The following is a 22,696-nucleotide window of genomic DNA, read 5'->3' as shown; positions in this document are numbered from 1 at the left end:
GATCCTTGAACGCCTAATAAACAAACGTCTCGTTAGTTATCTGGAAGATAAACAATTACTTTCTCCGAACCAATTCGGTTTCAGAGCTAAAAGATCTTCATCGGATGCCATCCATGAATTAACCGATCACATAGTTAGGAACTTGGACAGCCATATGAAGTGTCTGGGCATATTCTTAGACCTCGCGAAGGCATTCGACACTGTCTCGGCCCAAATCCTTCTACAGAAACTGGAAGCGCTTGGAGTGAGAGGAGTTCAACTTTCCTTATTTAAAAGTTACCTCAGCGGTCGGAGTCAATGTGTAGTGGTAGATGGCCATGTCAGCTCTTACCTTCCAGTGGAATTCGGAGTCCCCCAGGGCAGCATTCTTGGTCCTACGCTGTTCCTAGTGTACATGAATGATCTGTGTTCCCTGAAAATACCTAATTGCAAATTGGTCTCTTACGCCGACGATACTGCTCTTGTTTTCTCTGCAAAAAGCTGGAGGGAAGCTTTCTCTTATGCACAGACCGGATTTGATATCGTTTCGTGTTGGCTGCGCCAAAATTTATTAACTCTTAATATAGAGAAAACTTGCTATCTTACCTTCTCCATATATACTCCTCCCATAGCCTTAATCCCGTATTCCTTAACTGCCCATACACATTCTTCTGTTCCTTCTGTTCCATGCTCTTGCGCTACATTGAAGAGAGGTTGTACGGTTAAGTATCTTGGCATCACACTAGATAGTCGACTCACGTTTCAGGCCCATCTTATGAATATGTGTGGTAGAGTCCGCAAACTCATGTTTATCTTTAAGAAAATTCGTCATGTTGCCGAGCCTCATATAGTCAGAATGATGTATTTAGCATTATGTCAATCTGTTTTATTATATGCTATCACCACTTGGGGTGGTGCAGCCAAAACCCATCTGCTGTCCCTGGAACGTGCCCAGAGGGCTCTTCTAAAAGTTTGCTTATTCAAACCCATTCTTTTCCCTACTTTCACCCTCTATCAGGAAGCTCAGATACTTACTGTACGTCAACTGTTCATCCTAAACACAGCCCTCAAACAGCATCACGAACATAAACCTAGTCCTTCTTCCTCTCGATCTGCTCGCCGCCCACCCCCTGTTCACCTTCCTTCTCTCTACACTGCCTTTTCCCACCGCTTCTACTGTTACCTCGGCCCTTTTATTTACAACAAACTAAATCGCAAGCTGAATATTCACTTACTCTTATCCTTCAGTTGTAAAAAGAAGGTCACTGCCTACATACAAGGTCTCAACTATGATGAGACTGAAAACTTAATCCAACCAATGGTCTAACTTACAATTTATAGCTTATTTTTGATTTACTATTTATTTTTATACTTATTTATGTACTGTTATCTATTTATCTAAGTACTAATATATATATATTTATCTAAGTACTAATATATATATATATATATAATAATATATATAATAATTAGCACGGATGTTATATCGGCGCGATAGCACACCTACATATTTTAATTAGGTACCTCTTTTCTCCATGTTACATCTGTAAAATGTCCTTATTAATAATTTACTCTTGTTACTGGTTACTTTTTTACACCATGTGGGGAGAGGCTGGTGGTCTGAGATACAAGCCCTGCTTAGTTCAGTCACCAGTCTCTCACAATCTTATAATGTTTCCTTGCGACAATATATCTGTTTCTTAATATTTAGTTAATATCAATGTAAGATTGTGGAGAAAAATAAAGATTTTTATTATTATTATTATTAACATAAGATTAGGGGTGGGGTTGCGACGCTGGACGCTTAACAAAAAACTGACATGACTTTGAAGGGTTCTTAAATCTAATTGTCCCGTTACGCTCATTGTACGCTTACGCGGCATGTATTTCTCTTCCATTCTATTCGCCTATGCGTCCGAGGATTCACTCATCGTAAATGAGAATGTTATATTACAATTTATGAGTGTAGGTAAACCTAATGGGCATATTTTGGCTTCAAGTGTACGATGATTGCTAACATTTGGTTTGCGCTTGTAGTTATTAACTAATATATATTTAACTTAACTAATGTTAGGTTGCTTAACTCGTGGTTCTAAGTTCAATCAATTTTTTGTTCCAGCGAGCGGTTTAATCGCGAGTCTAAGCGCCAAGCTGGGACCGCAGCTGTCGCCTCGGACAGGACGAAGAACAATTTCCACCATCACACAGGCGGACGGACATAAACCAAAAAGTACGTATGAATACGTTATATGGTTAATTTGGACAGATAATGGAAAAACTGACATCATAGATTTTTATAAGACAACTCGGTCAAACGTTGCTGTGGCTAAGGTTTTTGTTATATTACATAGTAGTAAACTATTCAAGAGAAAAGGCAGGAGAACACCAATTCACCATGCTTTTTGGTGGTAATGCCATTAAATTGTAGCTTATTTGAAACGTTGGTACTTTCAACACAGCGCCATCTGTTAGTATTGTGACTATCAAATAATAAACAAATATTTTGCAATAAAATAATATTGCGGGTATAAATTGAGATTTGAGCTATCCTATCTTGTAAATTAGATCAAACTGCATACGGTGTGCATATTTGATTGAAATCGGTTCAGTAGTTTAGGAGTCCATAGCGGACAAACAACGTGACACGTAATTTATATATATTAAGATTACGCGTGCAGCAAATTTGCACACCGTCTGCAGTTTGATCTAACTTAAAAGATAGGATAGCTTACATCTCAATTTATACCCGCAATATTATTTTATTGCAACATATTTGTTTATTATTTGATAGTCACAATTTTAACAGATGGCGCTGTGTTGAAAGTACCAACGTTTCATATAAGCTACAATTAAATGGCTTAACCACCAAAAAAGCATGGTGGTCCCCATGACTGGTGTTCTCCTACCGTTTCCCTTAAATAGTTTACCACTATGTAATATAACAAAAACCTTAGCCACAGCAACGCGTGGCCGGTCTGCTAGTTAAGATATATATTAAGATGTCTTGTTAACAAGCTGATGTTCTAGTTTTTGTTTGAGAATCATATTTTTTCAAATAATTAACTTAACCTATTCAGAAATTTCAATACCATAGGTCAATGTACAATATGTATCGTCAAGCACTGTATAATATTTTTTTTTAAAGCGGTCCCGGCAGTGATCCAGCCGGCTTTCCTGGACAAGTTGTCGGCCACGATACAAAATCAACGACGTCAGTTATCCACAACCAGAGCCAGCACCGTCAGGGATCTCATCAATACGCACGCGCAGGTTTGCTTTCATAATATTATCTTATATATAAAATTATTGTGTCACAATGTTAGTTACCATACTCCTCCGAAACGGCTTGACCGATTTTTATCAAATTTTATATGCATATTCAGTAGGTCTGAGAATCGGCTACTATCTATTTTTTATACCCCTAAGTGATAAGGGTTGTCCACCCCTAACTTTTTATTTTTTGGACAAATCTTTTTTTTTTTATACAGAATACAAAAATACATACAACCCTTAATTTTCACCCCTCTACGATCAACCCCTATTTTGTATTAAAGAAGATAGTTATTTTTATTGAACTAAAAAATGTTTCCTCGAAATAATATTCATGGCGACACGACGTTTGCCGGGTCAGCTAGTAAATCAAAAAAAATTCAGTTCCTTTCAAATAATTTGCTAGATTATATATATTTTTTTTATTTTTAAGGCATTTATTAGAAAAATAATAGAAATTTGAACTGATAATAATTGTTCTAATATTGATAACTAACTAAACTTAATTGATTTTATAAATCAGAAGAAAACTAAGATGTACATTGATAATATTTTTCAATAAATGTTTGAAGAACTTTTGCATAGTTCAAGTATTACGTTAGCACTAATTGGTTCTTTTATTTTCTTATTTGGTGATTACGTCAACAGTAATTATTTCCTTTTTTACACATATTACATTGCATTATCTTTGCTTGAAAACGAAATGCATTTTCGAGGATTCCTACAAAAAAATTAGTACATTTATGTACTATTATTTTTGAGAGCTTTGCTTACTTTTTCTCCATATTAAAATAATCGCAAATAGCCCCCTAACGGGAATACGTAGAATTACCAATAACCCTGTATGATGGTAAAATTCTTCGGAGTTGCATCCGGTATGCAGTTCTCAGGAATAAGTATATCATTTCTTTTCAGCCGGACCCGCGCGTCTGTCACACGTCTCTGATGGAGCAAATAAAACGCGGTGCAACACTACGTAGGAACAAACTTTGCAACGATCGCTCAGCGCCTAAGATACGTTAATATCGATATATCACATCACTATTTACAGGTTTTATTCTCAGCAAAATGTGTAAAAATATTTGTTTTTATTTTGTAGAACAAAGCTTGATTATACATTTAACAATTCTATCCAAACTTTGATAACGATTCGTTGATGTAACGATTCGTAATTTATTCCTGGAATTTATTATACAATATAATCGATTTAGCGAATCCAAAGACAAGCATAAACATAGAGTTGAGACCTGTCAATTGTCAATGGTTTGACAGATCGATTTTTACGAACACCGCGAGCGTTCTAATTGTATATTGTATCAGATACGCCAAACTTGTATTTATTATGTCTAAATGTGTTTACGATCAATTGTCTCTTTCTAATTGAATAGTAAAGAATGAGATAGCATTATGTTAATATAATTAAACTAAGTTAAAATAGTATTGGTGTTTTGAACTTTGTAAACTGAAAATAACGGTTTAAACCATTATTTCGCATATAATCTCATTTATTAATTGGTTAAAATTTAATGAAGTATTGAAAATGGATCCGAGTTATTATTGACAATATAATTAATTCAAGTTTGACAGTTATTAAAACTTGAATGACACGAAAACATTCATAAACAATCGCACGTTGACAATATGTATTAATAACTTTTACATTCTTGTATATTAAAACGTCTATTTACATATCTGTGTCTATATCATATCTATAGAGAGCGTCCTTTAATATAAGATTTCCTATCGACTGCTTTAAAACCAGTATTCTTAACACAAAAATTTTGATACCTTTGTCGTTTCAATATTATATTTACTAACGTGTTCTAGCTTTTTTATATTAAGAACGCCTGAAAAGTCGCAATTACGACTCGTATTTTGAATCTAGAAACTTTTTGGCCGATTTATTAACATCACGTACACACGAACAGCTCGAACATTGAAAGCGTGTTGACGTGTGTACCAAGCGTATACTCTAATTTCTAATACAACTTTACTGTTACTATTCGAATACGTTTACTATACGTTTCACGTTTTTGTGCTAAGAATGCGGGTATCAAAACAATTGTATAGCTTTTGTAAAAATATTGTCGGTGTTTCGAAAATTTTTCAAATTTCTAAAAAGTTTGTACTTACTCAAATTAAATGTCCATAAAATTTTCCCAGTAAAATCTGGTCTTAGGTATAACGTCTAGACTCAAGTTTCAAGAGTTGTCATACATTTGACAATTCTCAAAGTAACTTAATACGACGAATTGGAGTAATGTCAAAACCAGATTTTTGATATGGGTTTAAAAAATTATGTACCAGGCGTGCATAGCTTAAACCATAAATTTCAACGTTAGACTAATAAAACTGTCCATTAATGTAATCTTTGTACGATGTTATTTCGAATTGATACTAAATTTCGTCTAAATTGTATAATTATTATAAAAATTGTGTCAAAATAATTTTATATGTAGAATGTTCATATCAAATTTATTTATATCGTGTCCAGTCGAAACGTTTAACCCAAATATTTACTTTTGTTAACATGTGATTTCTCAATAAATACAAATTAACGGATTTTAATGCGTGAAAACAATAATTTAATCACGACTTAACAAAAGGTTTCCATATACCCTCCTTTTCATAAAAAAACTAAATCAGTTACTAATTTAACGAAAGTGATTTCTTTCATCACAAATCTCAATTGGAGAGAAAGAAACAAATTATTTTAATCAGTTAAGTACTATTTATTTTTTATGAATAAGAGGGTAGTCGATCTATTTGTTCTGTCTTAATCAACGATATTTTATTTCCAATTTAACTAATTAAATGAATATTAGATAAAACAATTATAGAATGCTAATTTATTTATTATTTTTTTACGCGAATAGTTTAGTAATAGACAACGTTCCTTTACAGCTATGGCTTCACTGGTGACTTGGTCAAATTTAAGTTAGATTATAGTAACTGGAATGCTTTTCGTTTATATATAAATCTATTCATAAAGCGATATTCAGAAAATTCGTATACTACTTACTTTTGCGTTTCTTAAGGTAGTTTTTGCTGTGCACCACTACTATGTGGAACCAGCCGCCCACTGATATATTTCCAAATCAATTCCACTTAGGGTCCTTCAAGAAATAGCGTACCAGCTCTTAAAAGGCCGGCAACGCACTTGCGAGCCCTTTGGCAATGTGAGTGTCCATGGGCATTGGTCCATCACTTAACATCAGGTGAGCCTCTTGCCTATTTGCCTCCTATTACATTAAAAACTCAAAACTGATTCCAATGTTTTAACAAAAGTACTTTTTATTTCCGTTAAATGGTATTTACGCTATGGTGAGTGTTTTTGGAAATTGGAGTGATACTAAATACCAATGTTTTGTCTCCTTCTGCAAGTAAGTGCGATTTAAATAATAGTGGCTCTGTACATTGTTGAAGATCATATTCATTAAGACAAGATTCAGAGACAAGTCTAAGCCTTATATAAAATGTCTTAATTCAAACTTTCTTTTGTCAAAATATCTTATTTAATATTTTCAGTTATATTGTCAGATATAATATAGAGAGTGGTTTGATACCACCTGCAATACTTGTCTTTGAATATCAAACTAGCAATGCAACACTTTCAAATGTCCAACGATAGATGAAAGCGTGAATATTTGAAATTGTCTCTGAATCTGTTTAATTATTTTATATGAATCAAGATTAAGTTATAGAACAAGATCCAAGTGAAGTCGTCGCCTAACGCATGTTTATATGTACCCGTGTAAGTGTATTTATAACATATCTTTGTAAATCTACGGTGAATGCTTTGGTAGGTTTAGGACAGGTTAGATTAGATTGATTGCGCATGTAACTGACAGATTGAAATAAATAATGTCTCTAAATGTTTTTTATTTTATTGTCCTTCCCTTCGGTTTAGCCGCAAAATATCAATATTACGTGTGGCAGGCTTTTTAAATAGCGATAATTATAGGATAAGGAATATTAAGGAATACGTCTGCACACGGCCTTAAATATGTAAAAAAAAAACTTTAGAGGTGTCAAGGGACACCCGGATGGAACGAAATTCCTTTCGATTAATTTATATGTTAATTGGTATCATAACAGTATGATAGATTTTCTCGACACCAATCTTACGACGAAAAAAAAAGCCAACATCACGAGGTGTTCCCAGGCGGTCACCCATCCAAGTACTGACCTCGCCCGACGTTGCTTAACTTCGGTGATCGGACGAGAACCGGTGTATTACAATAGCAAATAGCAAAAAAGTGTCGTGACAACTTTTCGTAAGAATTTTTTCCGTCTAGCCCCCTTTCACAACGCGCGATAAGGAACTTCGTTCCAAAAACAGGTATCATTTGTCTGCCATTACGGCGGATGCTTAGAAATCTTGTCGCATTAATTACCTATGACACTTTTCCTCACATTCACGGACTTCAACGAACTGTAATGGTTAAAGTCAGTAAGTAAAATGTTAACATTAACCTCAAAGGCAGACACGAGCAAATGATTTAGTATCGTATTTTTACAGATTTAAATATCTAGCTCATTAAGGCGCTTTCATTCAAGTATTGCACGTATTTGCGTTGACAAATTTTTCATTCAAGTCTTAAATGTTTTAGAAGAGTGTTGGAGTTTGAATATGTAAATATTAAATGTAATAATGGCAGGCAACACTTGTCACATGTAAAGAAAAAGTTTTAGCTTAGAATATAAAGAATACCTGTTTGAATTTTATATAGATAAGATAATATATATACAGTAGAACCTCGATAACTCAAACCTCGGTAACTTAAAAACCTCTATAACTTCAAAAAATAATATGTTCCCTTCCCATCAGAGCCAAAAAACCTCCATAATTAAAATACGCAACATCTGTAACTTAAATAAGTAATCTCAGAATATAATTGTCACTTGCCTATGTTCTAAGTTTAAGTTTTTGTGCGAAAAATAAATAAATAAATAAATCTCTGAATTGGCCGTCAGTAACTTAAAGAAATGTTTCCACAACCTTTATAGCATAAAATTGTTTGTCAATGAGTCATTTGGCGTATCAATTAATGAAGCAAAAAGAGCTTTAACAACTGTAAGATCATTTATAGAGCAGTGTTTTTTTTTTTTTTTTTTTTTTTTAATAAAACAGGGGGCAAACGGGCAGGAGGCTCACCTGATGTTAAGTGATACCGCCGCCCATGGACACTCTCAATGCCAGAGGGCTCGCGAGTGCGTTGCCGGCCTTTCAGGAATCGGTACGCTCTTTTCTTGAAGGACCCTAAGTCGAATTGGTTCGGAAATACCTCACTGGGCAGCTGGTTCCACAAAGTGGTGGTGCGCGGCAAAAACTGCCTTGAAAAACGCTCAGTTGTGGAACGGCGGACGTCGAGGTGATACGGGTGGAATTTCGTACTCTGCCTCGACGTCCGATGACGAAACTCAGCTGCAGGTATTAATCCGAACAACTCCTCTGAACACTTTCCATGGTAAATGCGGTAGAAGATGCAGAGAGACCCCACATCTCTACGCAACGCCAAAGGATCAAGCCGCTCGGAAAGGGATTGGTCATCGACGATTCGAACCGCTCTGCGTTGAATACGGTCAAGTGGAAGGAGCTGGTACTGGGGAGCCCCCGCCCAGAGGTGAGAGCAGTACTCCATGTGGGGCCGAATTTGCGCTTTATATAGTTGCATGCGGTGGCCCGGAGTGAAGTACCGTCTCGCCTTGCTGAGCACACCAAGCTTTTTGGAGGCTAATTTAGCCTTTCCCTCCAAGTGACCGCGAAACTGAACGTCGTTCGATATGTCAACGCCAAGTATTCCAATGCTGGCTGTGGCTTTAAGAAGAGTGTTTTCGAAAAGAGGAGTAGCGACAAAGGGTGTTTTTTTAGCGGAAAACGCGCAAACTTGTGTCTTCTTGGGGTTAAATTGGACTAGGTTTAGTCTGACCCAGTCTGAGACTCCACGTAGAAGAGTTTCGACTTCAGACACAAGTTTGTTCCGGTACTCATCGACAACTGCCCGAGAAATACCTGCCCGGCCAGTGTAAAAAGTATCCCCAGTGCTGTCATCCGCATAGCAATGAATGTTGCTAAGTTGCAACATATCGTTGATATGCAGAAGAAACAGGGTCGGGGATAGAACACAGCCTTGTGGGACCCCCGCGTTCACGGGTTTAAGGTCGGAGCATGCTCCGTCGATGACGACCTTGATGCTCCGATCGGCCAGAAAGCTGGAGATCCAATCGCATAATTTCTCGGGTAGCCCATAGGCTGGAAGCTTCGAGAGCAGTGCTCTGTGCCACACCCGATCGAAGGCTTTCGCTATGTCCAAACTAACCGCCAGCGCCTCCCCCTTGGACTCAATTGCCTCTGCCCATCTATGTGTAAGGTATACAAGAAGGTCACCAGCCGAACGACCACGACGAAAGCCGTACTGATAATCGCTAATCAGCTGGTGGCCCTCTAGATACCTCAAGAGCTGGCAGTTAACAATGGATTCCATTATTTTTGAGAACAAGGAGGTTATGGCTATTGGGCGATAGTTGGACGGATCAGAGCGATCGCCTTTTTTAGGGATCGGATGTATCGAAGCGGTTTTCCAGCACTTCGGGACAGTGCCAAGCGAGTACAGGTACCGGAAAAGGCGCGTTAAGACCGGAGCCAACTCAGGAGCACAAGTACGCAGCACAATTGGGGGGATACCATCCGGCCCGCTCGACTTATGAATGTCCAAGGAAGATAGTGCTCTGCGGACAGCACGTTGCCGGAATGTGATTCCCGGCATCGATGAATCACACCGCGAAATGGTCGGTGGTGATCTTCCTCGGTCATCCAAAGTCGAGTTGGACGCGAAGAGACAGCCTAAAAGGTCGGCCTTCTCCTTCGCAGTGTGGGCCAGCGAGTCATCCTCCCTGTGCAGTGGTGGAATAGCGGGCTGACAAAAATTCCCTTGGACAGCTTTGGCGAGAGACCAGAAGGCTCGAGTCCCTGAAGGGAGTTGGGCCAATCTCTCGCCAAATCTGGCAATGTGCTCTGACTTTGCCTTAGTGATTTCCCGTTTGAAGGACCTGGAGGCTGAGTTATATGCTTTTTTAAGTTCGCTGGTATTGGCATCACGAGATTTCGCCGCTTCCGCCCATGCCTTAAAGCATTCTCGCTTTCGACACGAGGCCGCCTTGCAAGAACGTTTAAACCAGGGCTGAGACTTGCCACCGATCGGCACCGCAGAAAATGGAATAAAGAGTTCCAAGCCCTGCAGAACCACTTCGGCGACAGAGGCAGCGACGGAATCTGGAGCTTCCGACGAAAAGCACATAGGCCCCCAAGGGTAGGACGCAAAGAAAGACCGCATCCCGTCCCAATCTGCTGACTTGTAGTGCCAAATACGGCGACAACCCAAAAAGCGGGGCCGTGAAGGGCGCGTAGAAAGCACAATACTCCGGACCACACAATGATCTGATGAACCCAATGGCGGGTCAACAGAGACTTGATAGTTCTCCGGATGTGAAGTCAGCAGAAGATCCAACAAAGAGGGTTTATGACCATCCACATCTGGTATTCGCGTAATCGCAGGGACCATTTGTGTCAGGTCGTAGGCTAAAGCAAAGTCGTGAAAGGATCTTCCCGCGTGATCGGTGGTATCAGAGCCAAGCCAATCGGCATGGTGGGCGTTAAAATCGCCAAGTATCACGATTTCAGCGGTAGGAACCCTTTCGAGCAGGGAATCTGTAGCCATTTGAATGTGCTCGATGAGTCGGTTAGTTTCGTCATTTCCGCTATGGGACCTATACAGACACGCATAGAATCGCGGATGGTCATCGCAGTCTACGCGCAGCCAGAGGTTAGATAGGTCCCTTCCTTCAAGCGTCCCGAGGCGACGAGAACAGATATCCTCCCTGACGTACACGCAAACTCCCGCCCGCGGCACAAATGAATGTTCCAATTTGTACCCCGGGTAGGAGAGGTAAGAAGTATCAGCCGGGGAGGATATCTGAGTCTCAGTAAGGAAGAATAAGGCCGGCTTCGCAGTTTCTAAGTAAAAGTGAACCGCGTTTAGGTTAGTTTTTAGCCCCCTAACATTTGTAAAGTCCACCGTGAGCGTGGAAGGGGTTGCCTTAGGTAAATGCTTCCGTTTGCCCCGAGACCGAAACCCATTATTGCATAAGTTTTTAGAGCAGTTTTTGCCCCCCCCAGAATACGAAGGGCAGCCTGTGCATCCACCATCGAATACCAATTGTTCCGATGATGGACGCCCAGAAGGGGATTCTCCACAGCGTAAACGTGTGGTACCCCCCTGGGGTAATCTCTGTTTGAACTGCATCTTCATACTTATGGGGGGGGGGGGGATTGACGGGCTACATAAAAGATAATGTATTCTCTTCTCTATTTGTCATTGAAAATCAAATCGATTTAGAAACTGTGAATTGTTTAAAACAAAAGAAAATCACATACTTTTTTAAGTAGACTAAACCGTTTTTTAAAATAGACCCTCACCACCAGAGCTCAGTCTTCTTTAAATATTAGAACCATCCAACAGAGAGGTATAAATATGAGAAAAAAGGTGTTTAAATTCAGTTCTGCTGATATAATAAAGTTCATTGAGATTTATCGCAGTCATGAGTGTTTATGGGATACCAAAAATGTAAATTATAAGAACCGATGCACGTAATGCTGCGCTAGCAGCATTTTCACAGGAATTTGAAGTTGACGGTTTCGGACCGAAGGAAATAACAAACAAAACATTTAACACACCCTCACTCACTGCACTCATGTTTGTAAATGAAGAGATAATTGCGTACAAGAATTGCGTAAGAAATTATTGTACGTGCTCTTTACATCAATAATAGTTTTGAAAGGAAACTTTTCCCATTGATCAAGAATGTTACGTTTTGTTTAGACCACGCAACTCATTTATTGCGTCGATATAATTGTATGCTACAGGCAAGAAAATGGCATCGTGTAAATGGGCCTTAAGTTTCTAACACTATAACATTTTTGTACCTCATTCTTGCAAATTAATTATTATTATTATTAAGAACGTGTCAATAATGAACGAGTGTGGATTTGTTACTAGCAGTACAAACAAAAATATTTTTCAATTGGCTTTAGTTTTGATAATACCTTTTGAGCATTTACTTCTTGGAATACTTTTCAGCGTGTTCTTTGATATCGTGTCGCTATCTTACGATTCCGAACACATTTGGAAACTGGTCTCTGAAAAAAATTTACATGATTGTATTCGTGAGAACAGCTATCTGTATAGCGAACACAAACTCGTAGGATTTATAATTCGACGCGCGATTATTTTTTGTGAAATCCATTCATGTGTGGATAAATGTTGATGATTGATAGTGTATAAAGAAACAAATTATCTTATAAAAATAATTTTACCTAAATCATATCGATGCTTCCTGTGTGCGCTGGGTATATCTTGATTTTCCACATGACCGAATGTTCGAAATCCCACCTCCGCAAACCACCAAATTGTGCGTACGGACTTATTTCGTATAGTTCTGAAAATATTTAAATATTAACACTTCGTTGCAAGTATTTAGGAATATAATACAATTGACTTATTTAAATAAAAAGGAGGGCAACTGGCGCCCTTATCGCCTTTGAGCGATCTCTTCCAGGCAAACACTGTGAGGAAAAAAAATAGATTAAACTAATGGAATAGAGCAAAGCAATTAAAACATATGTTAACAGTGAAAAGGACAGTAATCAAAAAATGACACAATATGTAAGTTTTATTAGGTAGATATAGTACTAAGTTAATATTGATTACGTTGTCGGGCTATCACTAAAATGATCTTAATATGTTGCTATTATCTAAGTCAATATATGGTGGTACTTAATTTAAACTGTTGTGGGAAACGCAGATTATTCTGTATTTAATCCACAAATTATCTAAAATAACTATGGTACAAAAACTCTTTGTTGAATTATCTATAAACTTCTATAAAAAAATTTACATTAAAAGAGGGTACTCACCATGATTGCTATTATTTATAAGTGGTATTGGCGTGCTATATATCCTGTCTTGCGCATTCAATGCATTTTCCTTTGCAGCTAAATTGCTATGTGACGTGTTCGTTATGCCACTCTCGGATTTATAATAATCTATGCTTCTCGAGTCTCTGTACTCTATGAAACTGTTGCTTCTGAAAATATGTTACTTTATGTTTGATATTCCAAAATGACAATCATATTGGGCACTAAGAAACCAAAGTATTTATTACATGAATAAAATTGATTCAATATAATTAGATATTTTTAAACTTTAGTAGTTAAATTAGTTCTGAGTTACTGATTTCATAACTTAAGGCCCTATCCCAGCACGAATTGCTGTGATAGTGTCTCGGGGTGGACTGCGAGGCGCAGTGGAGAGCTGGAGCACTGAGGCGCGCCGGCCCGTCATAACAATTTGTTATGTAATTTTATCAATTTCCTTTTTTGAAATTGATTACTTAGCTTGCGATAACATATTATGCGTGTGCCTGACACATACAATCACCGTCCTAACACTCACTCACACACGCGTTCATAGTTCATACCCTCTCCCACTAACACTCACACACACCCTCACATACACCCTTAAAACTTTATTTCTACTAACTTCTAATTAGTTGACTGTTTTGTTTTTCTTTTCTTATTTCAAACGTTAAATTTGTTTGCCTACCCATATATGTATGTACTATTTGTTACCACTCAATATGACTTTGCTGTGGAATGGAAGCCTGGTTATCCATATCACAGGTTCTTACCTAGTTTGGAAACCAGTCTCCCAATACCTTCTCAACTGTATTTTTATTGTTGCAAATGTGATATGGGGAAAATAAATTATTAAATTTTTACTTAATTAAATAAAACAAAACCATACTTAAAAACTTAGACTATTAAAATAAAGATAAATTAATTAATATCAAACACTCTCATGTTAGTAGTTATGTCGATGTGGTACATGGGTTTTTCACGAATGGGCCGCGTGGAGCTGTAAAGAGAAAATTTAATTAATAAAAACACAAAATTCAAAGGAATCTTAATAGTGAAATCTCACCTATTCGGCCAGGCATGCCTAACCATATTTCCTTACAAAACTTTATATATAGCCTATGATTCTCAGTGCAAGTCACGGTAATAGAATTTTTGAATACGTCAGTAATTTTTATTCGTTACAAACATGCAAAAAATTTTCATAGAATGTAGTCTTTGACTCCGCAAAATGTTTTTAATTAAATTATCGTATGCAAAAATTTCGAAATGAGTGTTATTTAATTTAGAATAATTATAAGCGATAATATTTTGTCCGACAAAGTCTGTTTAATTGTATTCTATTACCTAAATTTCTTACATTTTATCCCAATGGAACTAGGAAGCAAGGGATTCCGTAACTGGCCTCAGTACAATTGTTATATTCTTGAGGAGTTGGATGAGTCGTGATGACGGGAGCACGACGGTTATATTATTAAACTGTTTTTGGCGGTTTCTTAATAGTTCCTGTAATACAAATATTATTTATCTGTGTGTATATAGGAGCAGTGTTGGCCAAATGGCTTCAGCGTGCGACTTTCACGCTACCTGAGGTCGTAGGTTCGATCCCCGGCTGTGCAGCAATAAACTATATGTCTATGTGCGCATTTAACAATCGCTCGAACGGTGGAGGAAAAAATCGTGAGGAATCCAGCTTACCTTCTACCCAAAAAGTCGACGGCGTGCGTCAGGCACAGTAGGCTGATCACCTGCTTGCCTATTAGATTAAGAAATGACCATGAAACAGATACAGAAATCTGAGGCCCAGACCTACAAAGGTTATAGCGCCACTGATTTATATATATACAACATAGAAACTTATTCATGCCAAATGTGTTACATCATGTCCCAATATCGATATTTCAACTGATTTCAAATTCATAGTAATGACTCAAGCCGACCTCGATTTTCAATTTTCAACGCTCAGATGTTTAAAGTACGCTATTCTCATTAACAAAAAGACGATTATTATGCACGTTGCCATTAGTTGCAGTTTTTATTTTGTAATTTAGTCGCCACAATCTCTAAGACTCAGCAAACCCGGGCAACCGACCTCTCCTTTATTTAAGGCACCCCCAGGAGGACCACATCGTCCTTTAAATCCTCCCACGATGACAGGGGCCCGTCCGGGGCCCCAACTGTACTTGTGGAGGCCCCACCTTGCTGATGGCACCCAGCACCACTCTTTTTCTCTCCAGAAAGAGAGCGGGCCTCCTTTAAACCTTCCTTGTGGGTAACCGCCTTCTTTGGCGGCTTACCCTTAGGAGGAGGAGACACGTCCTCGTCCCCATCCCTAATTGGGTTTTTAAAAAAAACCCGCTACCTCCAATTGGAGCGAGCCCTGGTCACCTTCATCCTCGCTGTCCGAAGACAGCAAAGGCTTCTCCCTCTTCTTTCACACGTTTAAAAGTCGTTGGTAACTCTACCACTGACTCTACGGTAGAGTCGATAATTCCACCGCCAACTCTACCTCCGACTCTACCATTAACTCTACGGTAGAGTCGAGACTCCACCGCTGACTCTACCTCTGACTCTACCCCCGACTCTACCCAAGACTCTATCACACTTCCTAATAAATATATAAATATATATGAATGAGTAGAGAAATAAAAATATAGTACAAAACACAATCTTAATTCTAATTTAAATTATCAAACATATAATTAAAACTAAAATTATAGTCCTAATCCACTTCGGTCCAAACTTGCGCCCACTCACTGCGGTGTGAGAGACGTCCAAACTGTAGACGTCCGCCCAATGACCAATACTTAACGGCAATATCCCGCCCTTGGCACCAAACTAGTCAACAACAAGATGGCGTCGTATATTGTCTACGCTGAAGCCACTAGGCCAACACTGCTCAATAACTATTATAATTAATATATAAATGATATTAAAAATATCTCTCCAAAAACCTAACAGTCTCGCTTACATTGGGTGTAGGAGTTGTGAGATAGTCTTCGCTATCGTTCAGTTTGTATGCAGCCTTCGCATCTTCGGGTTCGTCAGGACTGAAACAGTTTTAAACTTTTATTAGAAGTATAGACGCCGGGTCAGCTAGGGTATATACTTAGAACCGTCTGTATAGTCAGGTCTACTTTTGGTAGACGAATAATTGTCTCAATCGGATTTTAATAATGATCTATGTAAAAATATGTTTTATTTGGGATGCCTTCTACAAATAGAAATAGGATTTTATATCTATTGGACAATATAAACACAAACTTGTGTATACTGTGTTCACGAAGATGTACATTTTGACTATGTGACACAAACTTATGTATGTAGTTGCGCCTACTTATTAAATGCTTTGAACCCAGAACTCCCGTTTGACTTCTGGATTAGTTTTGCAGATGTTAAAATATGAAAGAACAAACGAAGGATTTATAGCCAATGTTAAATCATATGCATAGTTTCTCACCATCCCGCTATCAGAAGTATGTTCGCAGTTAATCTGTAATGAAACGAATTTGTTATCGTAATAGGGTTTTAAAACATTAACTACGATTAATTTTGTTTGTTATATAATCTGTAGAAGAAAGTAAAAAAATCCGAAATGCATGTTATGTTGGTATTATATAATGTTCTCTAAATTTCGTAATTTTAAATTTTATTTGAAAATTATTAATACATAGTACTACTACTCAGTGAATATGTGTTAGAAACACCATTAAGATTTATATATTTTCATTATGATGTTATTAAAATAACAATTCAAAATGTTACTAACAAAAGTCATTATTCTTATATTTATTAAAATTTTAGAAAACTTTCGGCTATATTAAAGTTCTATTAAAAATAAAATACAACATAGTAATAAAATATAACATAATGTAAACAAAACTTACAAAATAGCCAAAATCGATCCTTTCATATTTCGTTCGATATGCACAGTGCAAACCACTACTGATCATACTTCGATTACGATATATTGCGTTATATACCCATTGAATATAGTTGACTATTGTATTTTGATACTTGCAGCAATTTATATAAGAAAATGATTAACATAAAACTTCATAATAGATCTATAGCTCTAGCAACCTGATCGTCTATAAGCGATCTCTTTTAGACAACCCATATATAGTAATATATCCCAGTACCCATACAACGCGTTTTCGTATAACGCGATTTCTGTCCCCCATATTACGCGGAGGTTTATCAAGTTATACGTCTGTAGTGTGGAATTTATAGTGATTTGTCAAGTCCATAATTACTTTTGTGTACCATTGCACCTGTTTCAATTGAGTTGTTAAAAATTAAACTAACTTTATTAAATGTACTACTAGTTTTTGATTATTTCAAAAAAACGTTTTTGATTTTAAAAAGAAGTTTTAGGAGAATACTCGTACAAAACGATTTCCTATGACGTGGTCCGGGTCTACCGCGTTATAGGGGATCACTGTTTGATGAAAAATGAAAACGAATTCTGTTTGATAAACGAAAACACACAAGTTTCAGATAGAGAGTTTAAATATTCGAATTGTAATAAAAACTTATCGGCTTGAGAGCTATTAAGCAATAAAACTAAGCGCCTTATGAGGAGTTATGTAAATACAATTGCGTAAAGAAAATTCCATCTCCTTGAAATTAGTCCACATTATGCACTTTGCATCTTAAAATTCTGTCTTTTCCTCCCAAAATTTACGTATGTGCTCCGTTGCTGCTCCTTTTGGAATCACCCAGATCTTTTAACACCATTAGACGACTTAATCAAAATTAGCTTAGAATCACTTCTTAATATGCAGCTGAACGAGCAATCTTGGACCCAAGCTTCCCTACCCATCCGTTATGGTGGTTTAGGGATTCGCAAAATTTCCAGTGTCGCTTTACCAGCCTTTCTATCTTCTGTCCACAGTTCAGCAAATCTCATAAGTAAAATTTTAAGGGCATCCCCTTCAAACTTTGAGATTGCTGGCTTGGAAGAAGCTAGAAACGCTTTCTTGATTGCATGCCCAGGTCAAAATTTTCCATTATCTCTAAATTCACAGAGGAGCTGGGATGACATACACTGCAAACTGACTTTTGACGATCTTCTGAGTTGTAGTACAGGTTCGGCGCGTGCTAGGCTTTTGGCCGTGGGTACGCATGAGGCCGGCTACTGGCTTCACGCTTACCCTTCGTCAAATACAGGAACTTTTCTTGAGCCTGACACGCTTCGAATCGCGACCTGTCTACGGCTTGGGGTTCCGGTCTGTGCTCCTTATATATGTCCCTGTGGCAGTGATGTCGACAAGTTAGGACATCACGGCCTGTCTGGGATGCTGTTCAGACACGCTGGCTCCTTCCCATCTACATGGAACCAACTACAGAGCTGGTGCGGCTTGTGAAGCGGCTGAAAAAAATAAAGCATGCAAATACAGGGGTCTGGGCTCAGAATATGATTTTGTACCATTCGGTGTCGAGACCCTTGGTCCGTGGGGTCCTAGCGCTTTAAGGCTTTTTAAAGGAATTTCAAAAAGGTTAGTCGACATCACAGGAGACCGAAGATCTGGCAGCTACCTCGGACAAAGAATTAGTCTAGCAATTCAAAGGGGGAACGCTGCAAGTATCTTCGTAACCTTGCCTAAAGGGACTCCTTTTAATGATATATTTTAGTTTATGTTAAGTTTAGTTATTTATTTCAATGTATATTATTTTATTATTAGTTTTATGTGTCTATATGATTACAATATTTTTTAATATTGACCACTGAAGTTTTGAATCCATGGTGATTCCAAGAAATACCTACAGTTGTATCATCCAGATTTAATTCCTCATCATTTATAATTGGTCTATTGCGTAAATATGGCGTTGGCGTTTTACGGTTGAACGACCATGCCAATTTAAAATAATAAGTAAAAATGTAAAAAAATACATTAAAATCCTTTTTATGCATCTTGTCTGTTGTTTCTTTCTCGTGGATTGTACTTATAGATTAGAAGGTGATTATTGTGATCTGTGTCTGATTCTGACTTTTGGGTACAAGGCGTGCTGATTTTCCTTGACAACCGGTATTTTATTTTCCCGGCGTCAGGATATGACGAGCACATCGCCCACTGGTGAAATAACCTGTGACATTGTTATGCCTAGAGGAAGTGCCATGCGGTTGCCTTCGGGCTGCAGCCAAATAGGCAGGCACGACCGGGGCAGTACCACTGTCTCACAGAAAACCGGTGTGAAGTGATGCAATAGGTTCGCCTTATTGCACTCGCGTTTCGTGCGGTGAGAGAGATTCCCGGAGCCCAAATAAGTAATATGACTTAGGGTACTTTCAAGTAAAGAGCGTACCAATTCTTAAAAGTCCGGCAACGCATTTGCGAGCCATCTGGCAATATGATTTTCTGTGGGCGGTGGTATCTCTTAACATCAAGGGAGCCTCCTGCTTGTTTGCTACCCGTTACATAAAAATAAAAAAAAAACAATCCACGCTTCAATCGCTAGATTTATCTTGAGCAAGTTACAATAATTACGTCTGATAATATATTGCATAACTTTTAAAGTATCAAAATATGTTTTTCGCTGTATAACATCGAAACTACAAAAGAAAGATATTTTTAATATCATTTAGATATTAATTATTATAGCTATTGAGCAGTGTTGGCCTAGTGGCTTCAGCGTAGACAATATACGACGCCATCTTGTTGTCGACAAGTTTGGTGCCAAGGCCGGGATATTACCGTGAAGCAACTGTCGTTTGGCGGACGTCTAGAGGTTGGACGTCTAGAGTTTGGACGTCTCTCACACCGTAGTGAGTGGGCGTGGCAAGTTTGGACCGAAGTGGATTGGGACTATAATTTTAGTTTTAATTTTATGTTTGATCATTAAAATTAGAATTAAGATTGTGTTTTGTATTATACATTTATTTCTCTATTAATCTCATATATTTATTTATTTATATAAGTATTAGGAAGAGTGATAGTCTTGGGTAGAGTCGGGGGTAGATTTGGCGGTGGAATCATCGACTCTACCGTAGAGTTAGTGGTAAAGTTAGTAGAGTTGGTAGACTTTTAAACATGCGAAAGAAGAGGAAGAAGCTTTTGCTGTCTTCGGACAGAGAGGATGGAGGTGTGATCAGGGCCCGCTCCAATTTGATATTAGTTTGTTTAGTTTTATCAATTTTATAAGTTTTTGAAAAGCAATATAGCTGTAAAAACGTGTCTAGTTGTAACATTCCAGGAAATAATGTACACTGGATATATAGCACTTACAATTTTTGTGAAACAAAATAAAGAATTTTTGAAAAAAAAATTGATATTTTATACAGGACACCTTAAAATAATTACATGTGATCACGCAAAATAAAACTTCTTCATTATAATTGTAAATAGGAATTGTCTGTATATCAAGAGAAGAGGCCTTTATTAATTCAATTTCAAAATTGTGTCATCTCTGGAATCGTCGAGTGGGAACGGAAGTCAAGGTGCCTTCGCGACGGAAGATCATGCTCATCACCAGCCGTCTCACCCTGATGGTATACCTTTAACTTTAAGACTATTTTAAGCTTAATCTTACAAGTAGTTGACCCAGTTTTAGTTTGAAATATATGAGTGTTCATTCATCATTTGTTTTAATTTTGAATGTTTTATTTATGTTAGCAATTCTGAGACTAACCTGAGATAACCTTAAATTAAAAAAAAAATGTGTGCGTGTACTAGGTGTACACACGTAAGAAGTGAAACTTCTTTATGACCTTATTTTTCGAAAAATGATCTACTATATGCAACTTTACAGAAATTGGTTAGATAAAGTTAAATTAGATAAAGTTTAACAAAAGGCTTTTATTATCATAGACATGAATACAAATACAATTATTTCAATTTAACTTATTACTGTACTACTATGTAGTACTAAGATTGTTACAGAATTTCATTAATTGTAATAGAATTATTAGTATTACTATCATTGTTATCGTTATTATATATTTTTGTTACTAATGGCTTCGAATCTCTTCGGATCAACCGTGGTAGGGACAAGAAAAAGATGGCGCGTAACCGAAAAATGTGACAAATGTGTGTAAATTTTTTTCCAACGCCGATAAAGAAGTTTGACTTCAAAAAGCAACATGGCGCGTAACCTGCTACAAAATTTCTCCCATAAGTCGATAAAGAAGTTTCACTTCAAAAGATGGCGCGTAACGGAAAAATGTGACGCGTAACGAAAAAATGTTACACTAAATTTTTTTCCAACCCCGTTAAAGAAGTTTCACTTCAAAAATACTGAGTATCACTGACGTTGAACTTGATTTAGGCATGGGCCGCAGATTTCTGTATATTTTTCATGATCATTTGTCAATCTAATAGACATGTAGGTGGTCAGCGTCCAATGCCTGACACACATCGACTTTATGGGTCTAAAACATGTCGGTTTCCTCACGATGTTTTCCTTCACCGTTCGAGCAAATGGTTAATGCGCACATAGAAAGAAAGTACATCGGTGCACACTGCACAGCCGGGGATCGAACCTTCCACCTCGGGGATGATGTAATTTATATGTCGGAGTAATGGCGCTGGTATCAGCTGCCATTTTCATAATTTAATAACTTCTAAGTCAAATCAGTTAATATCTATAAATTAACAGACTATTTGATAGTCTGTAGTAATTTAATAGTATTTTGAATCAATGGTGTTAGTACCATTGTCATTATTGTACTGTAAATATTAAAGTAATCTTTGACACTCGTTCCTATGACTGCCGTTTGACTCTGTGTGTCTGTGAAGTTACAAATGTATGCCTGGTGTGCGGCCTGACCTAGCAGAGCACTTACAAGCAGAGCACAAAAAAAATTGAGTTCTGGCAGAACACTACAAGAAACTTTTAAGTCCAGAAAATATTTTTTTTAAAAATCGTAAAATGCTCTGTCAGCTTCCCGATCACAGCAGAGCATTTCTCACCGATTTCGATAAAAAATGTCTCATTAAAACCATCATTTCAATTGCAACAGTTCCTTTTCATTTAAATCCAAAAATAATAGAGAATTTTTCAATCATTTTACTAAATTAAAAAAGAACATATTGTACAGACATGGGAACTCCAAGGTTACTATTAGATCTATTAGATGTCTAGGCAACACAATTAAATCCTAGGCAAGAACTCTTCGCTTTCTCTCAGCAGAGCATACCTCTATAATAAACTTTAATTCCTCGTATCAATACGAACTCCGAGCAAATCCAATATTTAAATGCTCGCCAGCACCCTAGCTATTATATATCGAAGCCTTTCTCGAGAAATGGCCAAGACAACACACGAGTTCTCTGATTTTAACTAACAGTTCTGGTTAATCTTCTTCCTATCCGGTGCACTCTTGACAGAGCGGTCGTGATCGCTATGAAGTAGTAGTAATAGAAGGGGCAGATGTGATGCGCTTCACAATGATCATGCAACAGATACAGTATCCTGAGGCCCAGACCTAAAAAGGTTGTAGCCACACATGTAAAGTTCTATTATAAGGCG

General features: G+C 37.5%; 1 protein-coding gene and 1 long non-coding RNA gene across 4 annotated transcripts in view; one reads left to right on the top strand and one right to left on the bottom strand.

Annotated features, from left to right (window-relative positions):
• Positions 1–7,124, top strand: part of LOC125059161 (protein MTSS 2) — a 156,930-nt gene extending 149,806 nt beyond the window's left edge. For all 3 annotated transcript variants that reach the window (XM_047663450.1, XM_047663448.1, XM_047663449.1), the window contains 3 exons: positions 2,099–2,209; positions 3,125–3,249; positions 4,165–7,124. In XM_047663450.1, the coding sequence (XP_047519406.1) occupies positions 2,099–2,209; positions 3,125–3,249; positions 4,165–4,272 (344 nt within the window). In that variant the 3' untranslated portion in view covers positions 4,273–7,124. The remainder of the gene's footprint in view (positions 1–2,098; positions 2,210–3,124; positions 3,250–4,164) is intronic.
• A 6,987-nt stretch (positions 7,125–14,111) lies between these two features.
• Positions 14,112–17,200, bottom strand: LOC125059333. The gene is made up of 5 exons (XR_007118642.1): positions 17,113–17,200; positions 16,686–16,718; positions 16,197–16,275; positions 14,586–14,731; positions 14,112–14,225 (listed from the first exon to the last, which is right to left on the bottom strand). It is a non-coding gene; the product is annotated as an uncharacterized LOC125059333 (long non-coding RNA).
• Between the last annotated feature and the right edge of the window lie 5,496 nt (positions 17,201–22,696).

The sequence above is a fragment of the Pieris napi genome, chromosome 19, assembly GCF_905475465.1.
Source record: "Pieris napi chromosome 19, ilPieNapi1.2, whole genome shotgun sequence".
Taxonomy (NCBI): domain Eukaryota; kingdom Metazoa; phylum Arthropoda; class Insecta; order Lepidoptera; family Pieridae; genus Pieris; species Pieris napi.
The sequence above is the reverse complement of the archived record's forward strand: the minus strand, read 5'-3'. Positions and strand labels throughout refer to the sequence as shown.